Genomic DNA, 22,643 nt, shown 5'->3' on the forward strand with positions numbered 1-22,643 from the left:
CTCACGCCTGTAATCCCAGCACTTTGGGAGGCCGAGGCGGGCAGATAATCTGAGGTTGGGAGTTTGAGACCAGAAGCCCCGTCTCTACAAAAACACAAAATTAGCCGGGCATGGTGGCACATGCCTGTAATCCCAGCTACTCGGGAGGCTGAGGCAGGAGAATCATTTGAACCCGGAAGCAGAGGTTACAGGGAGCCGAGATTGCACCATTGCACTCCAGCCTGGGCAACAAGAGCAAGACTCTGTCTCAAAACAAAAACAAAAACAAAAACTTACTCTACTAGAAACTTCTCCACTCCTGTGTGAGCAGCTGAAACCGAGGTCAAAGAAGACCCTTCCATAAAGAAATGAGGCAAAAAAAAAAAAAAAAAAAAAAATTGGCTTTCTCAGCCACTTATAAGCTGGGTGATCCTGAGTGAATCACACAATCTGAATAAATCTTAGCTTCTCCTTCCCTAAAATAGGGTCTGATATTTACAATGACAAGATGGCAACTAGGATTTAGACAATAAAACGTATAGTGCCTAGCAGAGTAAAGTACTTTGAAGGAGACCCTTGATATTAATTCCTTTTCTCATCTTGGAAGTGAGCACAAGGAGTCCTGAACTATAAATGTCTTGGGGACAGAAACTGTCTTTTTTGTCTCTTTGTATCTAGTTCTGAACACAAATATTTAAGAAATATGTATTGGATTGAATTAAACTTAGTTCAATTGAAATGAAATTCAATGATCTTTTACATTCCTTTCAGTACCAAACACAGAACCTAGTACACAGTCTGTGCTCATAAATGCTTATAGAATATAGTTCTATGGTAGCCTGATTCTAGGATTGGTAACATTAATAGAAAAACATAATTCTCAAAGGAACATTAGCAGAAGGGCCACACACCCACTCACTGTTGGCATTGTCTCATCAGAAGAACTGCCACTTGTAGCTGCTTCCTGCTCCATACCCTCTTTCTCAGAGGGAAGAAAGTGGCCCTGATAAATCCATTATGTTCCTTCAGCATTTATACGGGGGAAAAAAAAAAAAAAAGGTTCTAATTTTCTACTGTGAAGCCAGGGGACACTGAGAAATCAGATTCGTTCCTGTTTGGGCTCAGCCTGTCTTGTCCCCGCTGGCTAGGGTGAAAACCACTATTCCCCTTTCACATCATGTCAGTTTCCTTTGCAAGTTCCCTTACTGTCCCAGTGACTGAATGGACTACAACTATTTCAATGTCTGAGTCATTATCTCATTGTTCTAAATGCCGTATTTTTGCCACTGGCCCTATAACTGTTCTTCAGGTGAAGCCATGAAGTAGTTCATGGCTTTAATGAGTACCTCAGTTTTTGTTCATGGAAGAGTCAATGTCTCCTTAAAGGTTATTTGAAGGTTGATTGCTATCTCAGTGCTTTATATCCCGCAAATCTATCTCAGCTTTATGAATGCATTTGACCTTTTTATAGGTACAGGGGAAAAATAACAGAACAAAAGTTAATTTAGATCTCTATAGTACAACATTTTTTTTTTCCGAAAGAAATGAAAGGGCATTGAAATCGATACCTGCAAAATAACATGCTGATGAATGTTGGGATCCAATTTTCTCATTTTGCTAACTCGAGATTGGGAATTCTGAATAGTTTTCAATCCTGCATTCTTTGGGCACTGTGAAGTCTGCCGTATTGTGTCCACACAATGCTGCTGCACACTCATTATGGGAGTACCAGTGGTCCTGAAAAGGTCAGTTAGTTAGAAATGTCAACGTTCAATGGAGCCGCACAGACCTGTGTGTGCACAGATCCAATTAGAGTGGCCAGGCAACATCGCTGTAACCCAGAATCCTAATGAGCAAGTAGAAGAAAGATGGCAGCACCTTTTTCCCCTTTCTTCTTCTTATTCAAAAGAAATGGAGATTGCTTTTCAACCACCCTACATGGGGTTGTTTAAACTTTACCAAACACCACTTAGGCTCCAGGTGGGCTGGGAGGGGACCCCAGCTTCTGCAAAAGCTAAGCCTGCCTAGAACAGCCAGATGTGGAAAGGAAAATAATGAAGAAGGTGGGAGCAGTACTTCAGACTTCAGGCTGGTGGAATGGGTCATCCTTTGCAAGACTTAGGTTGATAGCTGACTAAGACAAAAATGGCCTCCTTATTAAGTTTATTTCTAAGCCCCTACTATGTGCCAGGCCTTGTGGTAAAAACTGACCTTTGCCTTTATTTTTTTCAAACCTAAAGCACTGGTACAAGCATGTATAAAGAGTGCATACAACTGCATTTATATGTTGGCTGATGTTTCACCAGTGCCTCTCTCTTTCCAATTCATCATAAGCTGACATTTTGAAAAAGTATGCTGGTCATAAATATTATGCTGCAGCAACGTAAAACTGCTATTAAAGTTTCTAAATGCTTTCTCTCAATTTCTATATTTATCTCATTGTGGACAGTTTACACACTGGCACCAATCCATGGATGACACTTTGAGTAGCAGTGTTCTAGCTACCTCTCCTTTGCTTCTTCTTACCATCTACTCCTCACTCCCACCTTCACTGCTTCTCACTGTTTATCTGCTGCTTCTAGGCTGACAATCATACTAGTCATTCTTTTCTTGTTCACTCACTACATAATTATTTAAGACACTTTTTGAGACCGGGGGTGGTGGTTCACACCTGTAATCCCAGCACTTTGGGAGGCCGAAGCAGTGAATCACTTGAGGTCAGGAGCTTAAGACTAGTCTAACCAACACGGTGAAACCCTGTCTCCACTAAAAATATAAAAATTAGCTGGGTGTGGTGGCATGTGCCTGTAGTCCCAGCTACTCGGGAGGCTGAGGCAGGAAAATTGCTTGAACCAGTGAGGCGGAGGTTGCGGTGAGCCGAGATCATACCACTGCACTCCAGCCTGGGCGAGAGAGCAAGACTCCATCTCAAAAAATAAAATAAAATAAAAAATTAAAAAATAAAATAGTTTTTGATATTTGTCTTTTGGTATCACAGACTTCACACATAGTGAGAACACTTTCCCAGCAGCCCCTGTCTGGGCTTCAGTGGTTAACTAGCCTGAAATAACAAATAAAAACTCTAGGTAATTTTGTTACAAATGATTCACGGACCATACTTTGAGAACAAATGGAGGATTTTACAGGAAACTTATCAATGGATTCCTAAACTCAACAAGTAGTGATGATCTGCTTGGTTCTAGGCCCCAGGCTAGGCCCCAGGCACTATAGCAACCCATCCCTTCAACTGAGGTGACTTAGCCCTGTTTGCGGCTATCAGATCCCAGAATCATTCTGGCTTTGTGGTCAGGTAAGGGTAGGGACAGCAGATAGAAGAAGTACTGGGTTAGTAAATTGGTGGGTAAGGTTTGCTATCTGCATTTGCTCTGACCTTTTTGCCTGATTTTCTGTATCCAGACTCTTGTCTCAGGCCCCATGACTATCTCATCCCAATACTCATTTCTGCAGTAAATGGGTCATTCGCCCATTCATTTTTTTGTTTTGCTTTGTTTTTGTTTTTAGCCTAGGTCTCACTCTGTCACCCAGGCTGGAATGCAGTGGTGTGATCTTGGCTCACTGCAGCCTCAATTTCCCAAGCTCAGGTGATGCTCCCACACCAACCTCCCAAGTAGCTGGGACTACTGGAGTGTGCTACCAGACATGACTAATTTTCTGTAGAGATTGGGTTTCACCATGTTGCCCAGGCTGATCTCAAACTCTTGGGCTCAAGAGATCTGCCTGCCTCAGCCTCCTACCCATTCAGTTTTTCTTCTAATATCTCAGCAACCTCTGGATGAACCAGCACCCGTGATTAGGAAGGCAGCTGAGAAATCAAAGTTCACTGGATTTTGAGTCAGAAAACTTGGGTTCAAGCTCTGACTTTTCCACCTAGAAGCCATGTGAACCATAGACAACTATTTTCATTTAGCTGAGCTTCAATGGCAAAAATAGGACTCAGATGCCTACTTCATAGGGTTGTTTTGCTGTTTAAGCAAAGTGTTAGTTGAAAAATCACCTTGTCCATTGTAATGTGCTATATGAAAACCACTTGTAGTGGTCATTATTATTGAGCTATTATGATCGCCCCCTGCAGTGGATACCTTTTTAAAACACTTTTTGATATTTGTCCTAGGCACCAGAGCCCCTACCCATTGTAAGAACACCTACCCAGCAGCCCCTGTCTGGGCTTCAGGAACTAAATAGCCCAAAATAACAAAAACCCATTGGAGAGAAAGTGTTAGGTTGTCCCTCCTCTGTACCTTTAGAGAGAAAGGAAAGAATGATCCAAGAGATTCTGAGTAAAAAAATAGTGAGGGTAGAGGACTTAGTGGGACCAACATGAGCATGTTTCGGAGACAATCTCTGTTGGTTTACCTGAGGGAACAAAAGATAGGCAAGGGCCAGAGCATGGAAGGGGGTTAGTAATTGGAACCTGGCCTCTAAGACAGTATCATCAAGTGATATGAGATGCTTCCCCATGCACCACCCAAGGTTGGAACTGAGCCCACCTCACAAACTCATTAAATGGCCCTCGATATGAAAAAGGAAGTCTTATTTCCCCTACCAATAGCTGAAAACCACCAATTTTCCTTTCACTAATGCAATTAAAAACTCTTCTCTAACAAGTCAGTTTTCTGTATCATCTTTACCAGAAAGGAAATCCTTTGGAAGGACATCCAGCCAGCCATCCAAGAATGGACTTCATCTGGGTTGGGCTGATCCTCCCTCATTTTTTCAGTTTCTAGAGAGAAGTGCATCAGGCTTTTAAGACAATTATTCAGCAACCATCTGGACAGGAGGAAATTGCATGGCAAATGCCAAACACAGACCCTGTTGGCATGTCAGAGAATGACCTAATATCCTGTGGCTAAGTTATTGAGAAAAATAAGAAAAAAAAGAGATATCTGTGGTGACCATCCAGAGAAGAACTTCCCATAACAACATGAGCATTTCCAAGGTTCTGATATGTGCCAGATACGTACTTTTTTTTTTTTCAGATACCCACTTTATCTTATCTAATGTTCATGACAGCCCTATGAAGTCAATATTATTACTGCTATTTTAGGGATGAAAGACTCAAAGCTCTGACAAATTAAGTGTTTGCCCCAAATCATATCAAGAGTAAATGGCAGATCTAAGATTTGAACCCTGTCCTAACTGATCTCAAAGTTTCCACTGCATTTTAGACCTTCTTTTTCTTTTCTTTCTTTTTGACATAGAGACTCTATTCTTTTGTCCCAGTAGTATTGGGTAAGCACCAGTAATGGCAGGTCAGTAAATCTTGCGAAGAGCAAATGCCCATATTCCTCTAGCCTGTCCTCATCACAGTCTTTGATGATGTTTTGGACCAGAGCATGAAGGATGTGTACCACCCTCCATGACATGCCCATGGGTCCTAATCTCTAGGAACTCCTAGTGTATGTACTTGGATCACACTTGCCTCTATTCAGTAGCAACCCCACACTTATTTGCCAAGTGTGTAAAGAACTGTGATAAAAGCTGGAAACTAGACATTGGGGCACATAACCTTTTTTCCTAAATTAGAGAATTGTACTTTTCTTAGTCCAGCAAATAGAAAATGTTTCTCACTTTCACTACCAAAACAGACACTCTTACAGTTTTAGGTCTATGTTAGGATAGGAAGGTGTAGATGGACAAATTTACCTATTTATTCATGGAAAAAAAATGTAGCTAGATTATTCTTAATACCTTTCTCCAAAATCTCTGCCAATCTCAAAAAGCTAGGCTAGGCAATCTCAAAAGGCTGTATCTTGGGAAAAAGAAAAGAATCCTTGGAGAAATGAGAAAAGATAAGTGGGTCAGAAGGAACCAAAGAAATAATACTGATAATCATAATCATCATTATCATTTAGGCACTGGCCTCCAGGATGCCCCTGAATGAATCTAACTTCCTAGTATTCACATCCTTGTCTAGTTTCCTCCCAGGTGAATAGGGCTGACTTACATAACTAGCAGGATATTATAGAAATGACAAGCTATGGCTTCTCAGCCTAGATCATAATAAACATTTTAGCTTCTACTTTGCCCTCTTTTGGATTAGTCACTCTGAAGGAAGTCAACTGCCATGTTGTGACTCAAGCAGCCCCATAGAGAAGTCTATGTGGTGAGGAACTGAGGCCTCCTGCCAAAAGCCAGCACCAACCTACCATCCATAGGAATGAGTCATCTGGAAAGATGATCCTCCAGCCCCAGTCAGCCCTTCAAATAGCTACAGCCTTGGCTGACATCTTAACTATAACCTCATGAGAGACCCCAAGCCAAAACCATCCAGCTAAGCTGTTACCAGATTCTTGACCTACAAGAACTGTGTGAGATAACAAACATCTATTGATGTTTGAAACTGCTGAGGTTTAGGGTAATTTGTGATGCAGCAATGTAATCACAGTAATAACTGTTTATTTAAAGTCTATGGGTCATGCACTTTACTACGCTAGCCACTTTACATACATCACATCTAATCTTCACAAAACTCTAAGAAGTATTATTATTATCTTGCTCTTTTATAAATGGTAAAATGGAAGTAAGGCACTGAAAACTTAATAGGCTTTCCTAAGGCCAAACTGAAAGTAGAAGAGAGAAGATTCGAACACATGATGTATGTATGTACTACAAATCAATTACAATGACAAAATTGATTGTTTTTTCCTTTATCCTTCAGATTCTCATGAGGTCTGTCTACCTCATGGCTGGGCTGGGTTGACTATAATTGCACTGCTTCAGGTCGGAGCACATTACACTGGCCTACAAGAGATATTCCCTGATGTCCCATAAGTGTAGAGACAGACTTATGCTGCTGCAGACCTTCAGCCTGTGGATTTAGACCTCCAGCCCTGAACCAATGAGAACCAGCATCCTCCCCACTAAAATTATATGAGCTCTCATCTCCTCTCAAACCTCATTGTGCAGAAGGCCTAGTGTTATCAACAGAGCTCCTGTTCTAGCCTCTAACATGCATTACATTTACATGTTAATAATAAAATCCTAGGGGATTTATTGTCACGATTACCTCACTTAATCTCTATTTCATCCCTATGAAATAGGTGCCACCATTCATATTTGATGAAAAACTAAGCCCCAAGGCAGTTTAAAGTCTTTCATAAGGACAGGGAGCTAAGTAGTGGCAGAATCAACATAGGAATCCAGGTCTGCCTGGTTCCAAATCTTTGACTCCATGATCTTGATTCACAGATAAGGCTGGCATCCTGCTCCATATTTGTTAATCATACATCCTGCTCCATATCTGTTAATCATAGCTCCTAGTCTCTGTGGTCTGCTCTTCCCCAGGGCTTGCTGCTTGCTCTCAAGATCCTTGGTCACTGGTATGGGTCTGGCTTTCATCAGAAAAGCCCTCCTTAAGTCCAAGCTATTACATCCACCTATGATAAGTCCCTTCACTGCCCAGAGATTCTAGATGTGGAGCCTCTAGTAGGCTTAATCTTTTGGATAAAAGGGTGAAGCAGAACAGATCCATGTTTGTTCTGCTCTCAGGCTTTATAATTCATATACTTGGCTTAAAATGGCCACAGAGATAGTCACTGCAAAATTTCAATATTGCAAAATTTGGACCATTTCTGAGTAATGTCAGGCCTCAGTTTATCCTCCAATTTCAGGGGTGGTATTTATGAGCCACCTCTCAGCCAATCAGCACAACAGATTTACTTGGACACATATACTTGTTCAAAGATGGGTTCATTATGACTCAATCACAGAATGAGAAGCAATCAAAAATTCTGCTAGGACTTCTGAGTGAGTGTCTTGTTTTTCCTAGGACTAGAATTTGGGAGAATGTAAAGTCTGCAGCTGCTACAGCCATCGTGAGACCACATGTGGCCTGAGAATGGTGTCAACACTGAGAAAGTTGAGTTAAGAGAAGGAGAAAAGCAGATTGGGTCCTTTGAGCCCTGTATCAAGATGCACAAGATGTCAGATTTATTTGTGGATTATTCATTTACATGAACCAATGAGTTCTCTATTTTTGCTTAAGCTAATTTAGGCTGGGACTGAAGAATCCTACTTATATAGTCCCTGTGCCTTAATTTAATTTAGCTTTTGTGTCTTGAATTCAAGTTCCTCTATACCTGAGGCCTGCCTTCAGCCTAATAGTGAAGGTCTTACCAGTTCTTTCCTGACCTGATCTCCCTCATGATGATCAGCTATGGTGCCTTGTGATGCCCTACCTTCCCAGAACTCAGTCCATTCAACTGGATGTTCCAAAATAGGACCCCTGATCCTTTCCCATAAATCCCTTCACTGGAGCCCTGGAATAAAGGCATCCTCCACAGATTTCTCAGGACAAATACCTTAGGAACATACTAATTAGTTTGTCTCTCAGAGACCACAAGCACAGGTATGCTTCTCCTTGCCTTTATGTATTTCTCAAATTCTGAAGCTTGTTTATTCAGATTTAATTAATCTTCCGAGTAATACCAATGTGTTGTTTTCTGTTGTTGACATGAGAGATGGAGTTTTTGGGGGATGGAGGTGGTAGTATTAATTGGTACAACCTTTCTGGAAAATGAGTTGGCAATCAGGCCCAATAATTCCTTAAACATATTAATGGTCTTTGACCCCAAAATTCCATTTCTAAAATATCCAGCAAAAAACTAATATAAAAAAAGTAAAAAGCTTTTCTCACAAATAAATTTATGGTAGAGTTATTTATAAGGGCAAAACATCTGGAAACAACATAATGCACAACAATAGAACTTTTTTTTTTGCAAATAAGGCTACAGATACAAATTGGAACATACTAGAGACTTTAAGAATAAATATACTTTCAAAATGCTCACAAAATTCTCATATATCTGGTAATTCCATCCCTAGTCATCTATTTTAGGATAATAAACCAAAATATAGACAAAAAACATATATGCAGATTGAGAAATTATTCATAAGGTAGAGAAACTAGAATCAAGTTAAATATCCAACATTATTGACATGGGAAAATATTTCTGCTGTAATATTAAGTGAAAAATAAGTATAAAATTTTATATTCTACATGATCTCAACTATGTAAAACAAAATTATACATGCATAGAAAAAAAGCAAAGAAGTAAATGTGTTAAAATATTAAGTAATCATTGCTTCTGGGAGATAACTGATATTTTCATCATTATAAATTTTCTGTGTTTCTCTAAATTTGTACCATAAGTATGTGCAATTTTTTAATAGAGAAAGTGATGATAAAAAGATGGTAAGTGTGTAAACTATACAGCAACATGGAGATTGTTTATGAAATAATGTTAAGTGAAAAAAGATGTATATAAAACTTACTGTGATTGCAATTATGTAAATATGTTTCTGCATATAGACAAGAACTAAAAGGGAAAATGTATAAATAGAATTCGATTTTGTATTGTGGTAAGGTTGTGGGATTAGGAGTAATTTATTTTTCTTCTCTAAAGATGATTTTAAAGCTGTTTTGGTGATGTGTACGCAGTTTTTGAAACAGTCCCTCTGCTGTTAGACTACTATACTGCTAGACTGACTCTGCAGGTCTCATACTGGCTCTGAAAATGGCCATAAGGCAGTATCTAGTTTGGCCTTTCTTGTTCCTTTAGTCTCAGAAGGGCTGAGTTCGAATCACAGGAGACTTTAATTAGAGACAAAGCCCAAAGTTGTCATGTACTGACAAGCAGGATCAGTACATCACCATCTAAAATAGGTATTGCTTTAACATGGTTAAGAGGGGATAAACAACTTTGCGAATACTTGCAGTAAGGAATAAATCTAGCTATGTTTTTTTTCTGGAGGTTTCTATCATATTTTAGGAAATCAATTGTATCTTCAGAACACATCCTCATTAGTGGAAAAAACCCAGTGACTATCATGTCCCTGACATTCTAGGCTTTCTTTATGCCTAGCAAAGTGGGTCAGCTTGAATTCTGTCTGGGGAAGAGGACTGAAAGGGATAATATCACAGATGAAGCTATATTTCTATGCAGCAGTGAAAAAGACAAAGGATTTAGAATCAGATCTAGATTTAAATCTTGATTCCATTATTTATTAATTGTGTTCATGTGGACAGTTCATGTAATCTCATAGCAGTTTGTTTTCCTTCTCTGCAAAACAGGAAAGATAACTGCCTTATGGTATAACAGGGAGATTTATGGGGAAAATATATATAAAGAACTTAACCTAGCTCTGACTCTGAGTAGACATTTCCTAAATGCTTTTCCTTTAGTTTACAGCATCAAATATCTATAACAATTTGGCAAGATTGACAAGATAATTCCATAGAGAAAGAATAGTCTTCTCAACAAATGATTCTGTGAAAACTGGATAGCCACATGCAAAAGAGTAAAATTGGACTCCTACCTTACATAATATAAAAACATTAACTCAAAATGGATCAAATACCTAAATGTAAGAGATAAAGCTATACAATTCTTAGAAGAGAGCATAGATATGGGCAGGAGAATGGCACGAACCCGGGAGACGGAGCTTGCAGTGAGCCAAGATCGCACCACTGCACTGCAGCCTGGATGATAGAGCAACACTCTGTCTAAAAAAAAAAAAGAGAGAGAGAAGAGGGCATAGGAGTACATTTTGAACCTTGAGATAAACAGTCGTTTCTTAGATATGGTATAAAAAGCATAAACAACAAAAGGAAAAATAGATAAACTTCATCAAGATTAAACTTTTTGCTTCAAAGAACAACAATAAAGAAGTGAAAGACAGCACATAAAAAGGTGAGAAAATATTTACAAATCATACATCTGATAAAACAGTATCCAGAATATATATCTGAAAACCTCTCAGATTCAATAAAAAGACAAATACAGTCCAATAAAAAATGGGTAAAGGCAAATAATTAGACATTTCTCCATAGAAGTAATACAAAGGGCCCATAAGCACATGAAAATACATTTGTTATCATTAGACATTTAAAAAAATGCAAATTAAAGCCACAATGAGATACCACTTTATACCCTTTAGGATTTTTGTAATAAAAAGATAGATAATAACAAGTGTTGGAGAGGATGTGGAGAAACTGGAGCTGTCCTCCACTGCTGATGGGAATATAAAAGGTGCAATGATTTTGTCAAGCAGTTTGGCAGTTTCTCAAAATCTTTATTGTAAAGTTTACCATATGACCAGCAATTCCATTCCTAGGTACATATCCAAGATAATTAAAAACATCTGCCCACACGAAAACGTTTATACAAAGGTTCATAGCAACCTATTTGTAAAATCCCCAAATGGAAACATCCCAAATGTCCAATGACAGATGAATGAAAAAATAAATTGTGGTGTATCTAATGTAATACTATTTGGCAGGAAAAAGGAATGAAGTCTGCTGATACATGCTACAACACGAGTGAACCTTGAAAACACTGTGGTAAGTGAAAAAAGCCAGTCACAAAAGGCCATATATGGTATGATTTGATTTATATAAAATGTCCATAATAGGCAAATCCATAGAGACAGAAAGTTATAACAGTGGTTTCCAGGGGTTGGGGAAAGGAGAAATTGAGAGTGACTGCTAGTTGGTATGGAGTTTATGTTCGGGGTCATGACAATGTTCTGGAACTAGGTAGTGGTAGGTAATGGTTGCACAACTTTGTAAATATGCTGAAAACCACTAAATTATCACTTTAATAAGGATTTTATGGCATGTGAATTATATCTCAATAAAGCTGTTATTAAAAAAAAGCTATGATCAGCACTTTTAACTTGATGGTGGGAATATAAAAATCTTTCTAAAAGTATGATAAAGTATATTAGTCATTGCAAAATATTCATGTCATCCTCATTGCAGCACACTTTCCTGCGGGAAGATTGCACATATCTACCCATTTGAATGTATGGTCATATGACCATACATTCAAATCCTTGCTTTGATCAAGGAAATTTTGGCAGAAGTGACCCCTTCTAGGAGTTTTTAAGGGGAGAGGCATGGCTCCCCATTCCTCCCTTTTCCCTCTGTCACAATGACTAACATGGCCAATGCTAGTGCTTCCCCACAATCCAACCTATTCTCCCAGCTTAGTATTTCTGGATGTGTTGAATAACTTCCAATTGGTGACACCTGCAAATCTATCCTGAAGGTTTTCTCTGACCATTGGAATCCGGTCATTGCATACACTGAGCAGATCAGAAGTGTCAGGGAATTAACACCTCCACCCTCTCTCCTGCTCCTTTGTCCCTGAGAAGTATAACTATGTAGCTGATTTTTCACACTGGTTCCATGGGCTCTCCGGTGGCATTAAGTCCCAGTTGCTCTCTGTGGTAGCTTGCTTGATAATGAATCTTTCTTGGCTTTCTTTCTTTTCCTGTCTCACTTCCTCACTCCCCTACCAATGTCTCTGGGATCACTTCCAATTTGTACTAAAGTCTTTGTCTAAAGGTCTGCTTCTTAGTGAACCCCAACTAAGATACCCAGTGATATTACAAATAGAGGATGCCTGGTTGGCCTGGCTGCTAGAACACAAAAGATACAAAGCATAACTGGCTGCAATCCACAAAGGACATGTACCAAAAGTGAAAAATAAGGCTTTGCTTTGTAAGCTTTTGCAATTTGATATAATTGTTACTTCAGTGTCACAACTAGTGAATGACGTATACCTCTCCTCAGTAATTCTTAGTCTAGGAGTTTTTCCTAAAGAAATAGTTAGAGATATAGACCAAAATCTTTATATAGGAATGCTCACCATGGTGTTATTTGCAATTAAATAATTGGAGTCGACAACAATAATAATATACAACAATAGGGGAATTAAAAATATAATAGAATGCTTTTTAGCCATATAAGATTCCCTCTTAGAGAATATTAAATAATACTGGAAGATGCTCACACTATATTCAAATAAAAATAGTTTATATGGTATCATTCAAATTTCATTTTAAAAATTATATCTACAGCTGTGTATACATGGGCAAAAAATAGGTCTCTCTCCTCAGTCTGGTGGTAAGGATTTTACTTGGACAGGAAAAGAATACAGTACTTCCTCATATTGCCTCTTCTACTGAAGTGGTTATAGAAAAATCAACTTTCTAAAAAGTAAAGAAGAACTTATAGTTGAACTTCTGGGTCAAATGACTAAATAAGTTCATGTTTCAATAAGCCCATTTATTCCCATCAAGTAGTAATATTGGACAATATGTGAAAAAAGAAATGAAACTATATTGTTGGGCTCCACTGTGGGAGACATCTCCACAAAGCTCAAATGTACAGAAATGCAAAAGGGTAAGTGGTTCTGGGGCTACTGGCTAGCTGAAATCTGAATGTAGAAGAAGGCAGTAGCAGTCGGACGTTTGCCTCCTATGGGATAAGGGAGATTAAAAGTACACTATAGAAGATGGGAATCAGAGATAAGCTTCTGCTTAGAGCAAGGATGTTGGGTGGGGCTCTCCTGTCATGAAAGGAGCCTAGAAAGAAAGGCTTCTGCATAACTTTTGGGAGATAGCTCTCATGCATTGTAGGTATAGAGAGGTGAGACTCAGGAACCAGACACAATGGTTCTGTTAACATTTTGTCATTGAATCCGCAATATAGTCAATATTCCCCAGGTCCTATACTGAAGATGTGGGTAGAGGCAACTGCAAAAACCATCACATAGGGAGATGTGAACACAGTGGGAGTTAGAGGGGTGAGAAAAGAGAAAACCAGAAAATTTTCTTCTCAAAGTGATCTTACAAATTAAAATTTCAAAACACATGAAGAAATCGAATGCTAAAAATGATATTAAACAAAATCAACAATTGGAACTTGAATTTCCTCCAGATGAAACTTATTTTATGGAACAAAGATTTTAAAATAAGCATATTGAGGATGTTCAAAGAAACAAATGAAGACATTAAAACTGAACAAGAAATTATGAAACAGAACAGGCAGAAATAAAACAAGAACAGGTGGATATGAATAAAATTAGAAATCTTGGAAATGAAAAAACATAGTCATTGAAATATTGAAAGAGACAGAAAAAATCTAGACTAGACATTGTCAAAAGTGAATTTATAAATGCAAGTTACTTACAGTGCAGTAAGACAAAAACAGTAAAAGTTATGAAAAATCAATTGAGAACCATGGCGGGCTACTTAATAGGATCTAGCATTTGTCCAGTAGAAATTGTTGAAGAGAGTCAAAGGAATAAAGGATAAAAGCAGTGTTTGAAGAGTTAATTTGCCAATAATTTCCCTAAATTAAAGAAAGACATAGAATCTTAGGTGAAAAGTATACTCAGAGTATCAAGCAGGATAAATAAAAATAAATTCACACTTAGACCCAACAAAGTGAAAAGGCAAAACATTCAAATTGAAAAATGATATTGAAACCTACCCAAGAAAAAATAGGTTACCAAAACAATCATACGATGGCAGACTTCTCATCAGCAACTATGGATGCCAGAAGACAATGAAAAAATAGGCATACTTCTCCACTGTGAATTTGACTGCTGTTGCATCCTCTATATGGGAACGCAAAACAGGCTTTCCCAGGGACTTTCCAGACCTTACACCATAATGCAACAACTATCATCTATAAGTCTTGGTACTCATGAATATTTTCAACTCCAAATAGATCAGTTTCATTCTGACACCCAATGACTGTGCCTCCTTTCAGCAGGGAGTAGCCAGAATGAATATGGTGACAACCAAATCCCATCAAAATGAAATGGAACTTGGCAGTGGAGAATTGATTTTAACAGTGTGCCCCCATTTTTCTAAGAGATAGTTTATTTTTCTCTCTCTGTCTCTTCTTTTCTTATTCCCCTGGTTTCCTACTTCCTACTTAGCCCTGTAGAAATGCAAATATAATCTTTTACCGCCCCTTCACCAGACACTCTCTACAGGGCAAATTTATCTAACTATGTGCCTAGAAGCTCCAACAAGGAACTCCTTCCCACCAGGAGACTGCCTTGAGAGATCACAGTTGATTCATAATCCAAAATCCCACTACAAAACTCTCTCCCACCTGGGGAGTTTTCACCCTACTGCTGCCCATGAAGGCACCAGCAGTCACCAGCTCAACTGCTCGGTAGATAAGGCACCAGAGCTAGCACATGGACCTCCCCAACCTGCCTACTTCCTCCCCTGCATGCCATTCTCCTTTAAAAGTGCTACTTCTTCCCCTAAGATAGTTTTGGGATTAAAAGTCACTTTTTATTTTTATTTTTTTGAGACAAGGTCTCGCTTTGTCACCCAGGTTGGAGTGCCGTGGCGTGATCTCTGCTCACTGCAAGCTCCGCCTCCCGGGTTCACGCCATTCTCCTGCCTCAGCCTCCGGAGTAGATGGGACTACAGGCATCCACCACCATGCCCGCTAATTTTTTGTATTTTTGGTAGAGACGGGGCTTCACCGTGTTAGCCAGGATGGTCTCTATCTCCTGACCTCATGATCCACCTGCCTTGGTCTCCCAAAGTGCTGGCATTACAGGCGTGAGCCACAGTGCCCAGCCTAAAAGTCACTTTCTTTATACCAGACTTCACTTTGGAATTGGACTCTGCAAGTGGCAAGTGACTGTACCTGCATTTTGGTTACATCACTACACATATATGTATCCCCTCAAAATGTACTGCTGTTTTGCATGTTTTTAAACTTATATAAATGGTATTATACTCCAAACAAAGAAAAAGTCCTTAAAGTTCAAAGGAACATCCTCCTCAAACTCAAATTTATACCCAGCCAAGTTATCATTCCAGACAGAAGTCAAAACAAGAATATATACAGATTAAGAGGGTTACCATGGACTCTCGCTAAAATAGCTATTAAAGGATGCACTTTGGTAAGGTAACATAGGAAAGGCTTGATATACAACAAACAAAAGAATGCAAAAATTCATAAACAATGTAGGAAAAGTCAATGAGCTAATAATAATAACACATTGTTTTGCTTTTTGCAAAAAGTTTAACTTAGTCTAAACAAGAATAACTAGAAGGTGACATTGTTGAATAGGTAGTTAAAGCATGTAAGGCCCTTTCTGTGGCTAAAAGAATGCTAGAAAGTCAGAATAACTGTAGACTTTGTTGTAAGAAAATGTATAGCTAAGCACATATCCACATATAACCAGTTAAGGTTAGAAATAAAATAGATAGCATCCAAATCCACAGAGAATGCAATAAAAAAAAGTAACATATAAAAATGTTTAAAAGGCAGAAAAGAAATAAAGAAAGTGAATGATAAACAGAAAACACAAATATGGTGGTAGAAATATGTCTAAATATATTAGTTATTATAATAAATGAAAATAGATTAAATTCACCTGTCACAATATAAGGATTATTATACTGTATTTAAAAAATTTAATTGTTGCTTTCAAAAGATAAGCATGAAAGGCAAAGGCCATAAATTATTAAGACAATCTGAAAATTAGAATTTATTATAAATGAGACAGTGTTGAGTCGATGTAGAATTAAGTGTGGTAGGCCAATACAATAGTATCGAGAAGAAAATAGATTTTGTACATAGTAAAATTGATAGATGACAGATGTGTAATTGCTAATGGGTAGAAAAAGGATTGACTAGTGGTTTATGGTTCTGAGACATTGGATTATCCATATATACACACAAAAAAATTCTTATTTCATACACAAAGATCAGTCCTAAATGAGATAAGTAAAGACCCAAATGTGATGCAAAACTTGAGAAATTTTAGAAGTAAATACAGGACAATATGATCTTTAGATAGGGAGGATTTCTTAAACAAGTCACAACAGTAAAGCTTATAAAACAAGAGATCAATAAATTGAACTACATTAAAATTTTTTAGAACCTCCCATACATCAAAATACATCATGGAAAAATTTTAAAAATACAAGCCATAGTCTGGGAGAAGATGTTTGCAATGCATATAAGTGACACAGTATTGATATTCAGAACAATAAACTCCTAAAAATCAATAAAAAGAGACAACTCAATAGAATACAGATAAAGGATATGAAAAATCAATTCTCAGAAGAAACCAAAGTGGACAATAAAGATACAAAAAGATGCTCTATCTCATTAGTAATTTGGGAAACATATATTGTAATAGCAATGAGATATCATTTCATGTTCATCATGAAAACTGGCAAAATTTGTAAGTCTGACAATTTTAAGTGTTAAGGCTGCAGGGGAATGAAAACTTTCACATTCTGCTACTGGAAGAGTAAATATGTTCAATTACTTTGGAAAACAATTGATCATTATGTAGTTAATTTGAAGATGCATATAATTAATAAATTGCTTTCCCTAGAGAAATTCTCATATTCATACATAAAGAGACATGCACAAAATTGCTCTAAGCAGCATTGTTTGCATCACAAGCAGCTATAAATAACCTAAATTCTGATCAATAAAATGGATAAATTGTAATTCAATCATATATGGAATATCACACAGCAATTAAAATAAATGAGGCAGAGCTATGTGTATCACTATAAAAGAATCTCTACAATATAATCATGAGTAGGGAAAAAGTCATAGAACGACATTGATAGTGTGATACCACAGGAATTTGTAAAGTAATACCAGTTATATTTTTTGAAACACAGATAAGGAAAAACATTGAATTCATGACAGTGATTACCTGTAGGGTGAAGGGACAAAGATGTACTAGGAAGGAGTATAGAATAGTCTCAATTACATTTATGATTTTTTTCCAAAAACAGGTGACTCTGGCATATAAGGCACATGTTGATATGACAAAGCCAAGGGGTTGGCACGTGGGCAATAAATGGCTGTTCATTACGTCTCTACTCTTTTCTGCATATCAGTGTGGCGATTCCTCAAGGATCTAGAACTAGAAATACCATTTGACTCAGCCATCCCACTACTGGGGATATACCCAAAGGATTATAAGTCATGCTGCTATAAAGACACATGCACACGTATGTTCATTGCGACACTATTCACAATAGCAAAGACTTGGAACCAACCCAAATGTCCATCAGTGACAGACTGGATTAAGAAAATGTGGCACATATACACCATGGAATACTATGCAGCCATGAAAAAGGATGAGTTCGTGTCCTTTGTAGGGACATGGATACAACTGGAAACCATCATTCTCAGCAAACTATCGCAAAACAGAAAACCAAATACTGCATGTTCTCACTCATAGGCGGGAATTGAACAATGAGATCACTTGGACACAGGAAGGGGATCATCACACACCGGGGCCTATTGTGGGGAGGGGGAGGAAGGATAGCATTAGAAGATATACGTAATGTAAATGATGAGTTAATGGGTGCAGCACACCAACATGGCACATGTATACATATGTAACAAACCTGCATATTGTGCACATGTACCCTAGAACTTAAAGTATAATTAAAAAAAAAAAGAAAGAAACTATTCACAATAAACAAAATAAGCCTTTAAAGAAGGTATCAAGCAGATTAAGGCATTCAAATTCCTGATCAGCATTTCAGAAGGCTCCTAATCTACGACTGGCAGCATCACACTGCAGTTCTGTTGAAGATGGTCTGGGGAGGAGTTCAGACAAGCTAGTACCTCCTATTGGCAGCCCGAGAGAGGTAGCAAGCTGACTCCTAGCTGCTGCAGCTCCTGGTGAGATGTAGAATGGGGGTGAATTTGATAGCACAAGATAGTGAATGAAAGTCCTTTTGAAATGGAATGGAGTCATCCAGATAATAGCATGATCCAATGGTGCTTCCTAAACTTTCCAAGTCATGGCACACACGGATAATATTTGTCTGACACATCTGAGTGGAAGCTACCACCTAGGGGGCTTCAGTTGCCCTAGGTCCTACCTGTGTCCCTGAGAGCTGAGTGAATTGATATCTTACAATATCACACAAGTATAGCCCATCTGCAATACACCAGTGTGCCACAACATGTCTTTTGGGATGCCCTGGCCCAGAATGTATTCTTTTCTCCTCTAAGAGGAGGGATAATAATGAACCACTCAAAACTCTAGCAGTACTGATTTTTTTTTTCCAGTCCCAAAGCTGTCTAAACGGAGTGTACTAAAGAGTCACAACTACTTTGCTTGAATTTGTGAAGTAGTAATTTGGAGCAGAAAGAGGTTGTACAAAAGAAATGCACTTAACATAGCCTGAAGATTTCCCTCTGAAGCAACTGAAGACGGATCAACAACTCTCTCCAATTCACACTTAGGTATCATATCAGGGTGTGACCCGATGAAACTGAGATGTGGAAGCAGGCAATATAGACAGTGTATTGTGGAGTAGAACAGGACACAATTAAAAGCAATTAAACTGTATTGGACGTAGATAATCTCTCACCACCACCTTAGGAGGAATTGGTAGGTCATACAAGTGAGGCACTCTAGTCATGTCAGCCCATGATTTGGAATTTCTATATATGTTAATCATATATATGTTAAATGTAGATCATTCTATGGAGTAGAGTAAACTTTTTTCGAACTAGTTCTATCTTTTTTCTTCTGAAGTCTCAAGCTCAAAGAGTTCTATCAGGTATAGAACTATAGTAAGGTCACCCAAACTAGTGACTGCACCTGTAAGGTGCAGTCACTTTTCTATACCCTACTTATGTAGACAAGATAATTGCTAGGATAGTGACTGCAGAGGGCAATATCTCAGTCGCTTTGAAAGTGAGGCACTGGCCCATGGATACAGTATGGTAGGCTTAGTGGAAGGAAGGGCTGACGTAGTTCAGCCGTGCTGGTTACTAACATATTGAAACATATCCACATTTATTAGTAATTAGTCATCTCCTGAGACCCACAAACCTGCCGTATGACCACAGTGCCACAGTAGCTCCTCCTCCGGGACCCCATCTCTCCACAGTCCAGTAACCAAAGTGTTAATGCCTAGCATAGCAGATGGCTTTTAAATATTTTGAATATCACCCATGGATGAAGATAACCACCACATCAACCCTCAAATGCTCACTAACCCTGCTGGCACCATCATCCCCATGACCATAAGAGAGAACAGTATCTCTTTTTGTCCAATTTTGCCTTAAGTTTCCAAACCAGAGTAAAATACCTCTCTGAAAGAACGAAATTGCTCAGCCTCTCCTAGGCCAGATGTCAGCTATAGAGGGGAAAAAAGACCTTTTAATTCCATGGTCATGGTCACAGTTTTTTGGGGGGACCTGACCTTCCCTTAAAAGTGAGAGACAAAAGTCATCTTGACTCTCTACACAGCCAACCAAACCTGCTCACTTTTCCAGACTGGCCCAATCTTATGAGCCATCCTCCCTTCATTTCATGGCACCTTCCAAGCAGATTCTCCATTCCACATGATTCTAAAACTTATTTCTCAGACCAGGACACTTCCTTGACACCTGAGACCAGTGAGTGATTTGGAGAGAACATCACCCTAGAATATGCAGCAACATCCAGAGTATCAGCCCTGCCATCCATAGTGAAGAGGAGGCAACACAGAGCTGGCAGGGAGAAAAATCAACTGCATGTGGAGCAGAGGGTGGGGAGGAGAAGAATTGTTCATGGCACAAGAGTTCTGCTGTTCATTCAGGAAGTCAAAAAAGAAGGGCAGGAATTGCATTTGGATAGGCAACAAGGCATCATTCAGGAAATAAGGGAAAAGCCAAGGCAGAAGGGCCACACCTACTCACCAGGGCTGGTTATCGTCAGGAGGTCAAGCTGTCGTTGTTGCTGCAAAAGAAAACACACTGTGAGGGCACTGATTTGAGCCAGAGCCAAAATTGTGCTTAGCAGGTCAGGGCAGACATGCAAAGAGGATGTTTGGACATACTGCAGGGTAAATCATACTGAATGTGGTACTCACTTCCAATTCTGCAGAGAGGGTTTGTACCCTAGAGACAAAGGGGGATGAATGGGCTTTTTGTTTGTCTTTGAAAGCACAGGTGGTTAGAGCTTAGAGGTCTCTCAGTCAAATCATACCATACTTATGGCAAATGAGGCCCTGAGCAGAATGTGGCTCACCTAGAACCACAGAGAAGGTCCCTTTCCAGTTTCCCAGTTATGGGCTCATTCTTCTGTACCAGATAGCTTTAGATTTCCCTTTTCTCATACCGGCTGCACTGGTTGAGTGTCTGATATATTGGCAATGCTCTCCGCCTTGAGTGCCTGTGGTACTGCCACTCTCTAGATACTTCTATTTAACCAAGATATTTCTGGATTGGTTTCATTCTTAAGTCTGCTCATAATAGCATAACAATTTCAATTAGCGATGACCAACCATTCCTTTTCTAACTGAATCCTTATCCTTTCTCTTACCACACAATATTCACCCAGAATAATATTTGTCTAGCACACTAGGCTATAGAGATGAGGCAGCTTATGTTTGGAAGCAACTGGCCTTGGTTACCCCAAGGGCTGAGGTGATCAATATCTCAAAAGGCCCGTTCCGTATCACAGCACAGCTACTGTCCTAGACTGGATGCCATGAAAACTTGAGGGTAGAGAAGTGGGTACAGGAGGCTGCAGCTGGCAAAGTGGTGAGCAGCCCTCTCAAAGACTTGAGTCAGCGTTCCTTTAGTCCCGGTCCTCCTGCTGACCTCTTTCTCTTTCCTACACTTGATTTTTTGTAAATAATACTGGAAATCTCTGTTTCTGTTTTCTTAAAAGGGGTCCCAACAAATTCCATTTTGAGAGTCATTGCTCTAGGTTACAAATTGCAGGAGATTTCAATCATCCAGTATTTTGTGCAGCAGAGGCCTTGCCATATTTTACCTCCCCTGCATTTCCCTCTTTATCTTGCCTCTATCCAAGAATGGCTTCCTGAAATTCTGCTTAAGCAGAAAGGGGAAGGCAGAAACATTTTTAAAGTACTAACTGTAGATCAGGCACAGTACTAAGTACTTTGATGTATCAATTTTTTTTTTTCATACTCTTGGCACTTGTACAGGAGAGGACATGATATTTAGAGGGGAGAAACTGTCTGTCCAAGACATCTTCACTAAATGGCAGGGTCAGGATTAAAATTTAGTCAGTTCTGATTCTGGCTCTAAAGTTCAAAATACGGCAATGCATACAAATCATCTAGCATGATGCCTGGCACTTAGAAGGTTCTCAATAAAAAGATCTATGTAGTACTGATGTTGTTATTACAGAACATCTGGTCCTTGGTTTATATAAGATGCCTCTTACTTTTTCATGAATTTTACTTATTTAAAGCTCAGAGATTTGACCTGCCACGAGGTCAGGGACTCCCTCCTCAATGTCTCCACCAGGTATGAACTGCTTCTGTTTCATCTTCTTTCTTGGAAGAGAACCGACCACTTTTTTTTTTTTGGTTAGATAGCTCTACTTTGAGCAAGGTTAAAAGCTGCTTCCTGATGACACAATCACTGTTTCTAGCTACTTCAGTCCATGACAATAGTTTGGAGAGCTGAAGAAGATCTGTACTGTCTTCTCTCCAGTCTAAATATTACCAGGTCCTTTGTTCTTTACTCATAAGACCTGGTCTCAAATCTCCCTCTCCTCAGAGTCACCCTCCTTCTTCACTAACTTTGATCTGTTTCAGTCAAAATCTCTGTAAGATTTCTCTATCCCTTGCTTCAGTGACTTCTCATGTACGTAAAAGGAGCTCCAGATCCCTCCGGTGCCTTCTCAGTCACACAGACCTGTCTTCCTACCAACTTATAACTCATTCCAGTTGACATTTTCAAGCAAACAATGCAACTCTAAGATGTCACTAATCTACACAGTAAGAGCATATCCTAGCACTGATATGAAACACCCACGCATGCATGCGGGCTAGAAGGAACGCTGGAGCCAGACCTTCTT

General features: G+C 39.0%; 1 protein-coding gene across 8 annotated transcripts in view; it reads right to left on the reverse strand.

Annotated features, from left to right (window-relative positions):
- Positions 1-22,643, reverse strand: part of AGBL4 (ATP/GTP binding protein like 4) — a 1,449,848-nt gene that overhangs the window by 327,679 nt on the left and 1,099,526 nt on the right. For all 8 annotated transcript variants that reach the window (XM_017955920.3, XM_017956149.3, XM_017956028.3 and 5 more), the window contains one exon: positions 20,507-20,546. In XM_017955920.3, the coding sequence (XP_017811409.1) occupies positions 20,507-20,546 (40 nt within the window). The remainder of the gene's footprint in view (positions 1-20,506; positions 20,547-22,643) is intronic.

The sequence above is a fragment of the Papio anubis genome, chromosome 1 (assembly GCF_008728515.1).
Source record: "Papio anubis isolate 15944 chromosome 1, Panubis1.0, whole genome shotgun sequence".
Lineage (NCBI taxonomy): Eukaryota > Metazoa > Chordata > Mammalia > Primates > Cercopithecidae > Papio > Papio anubis.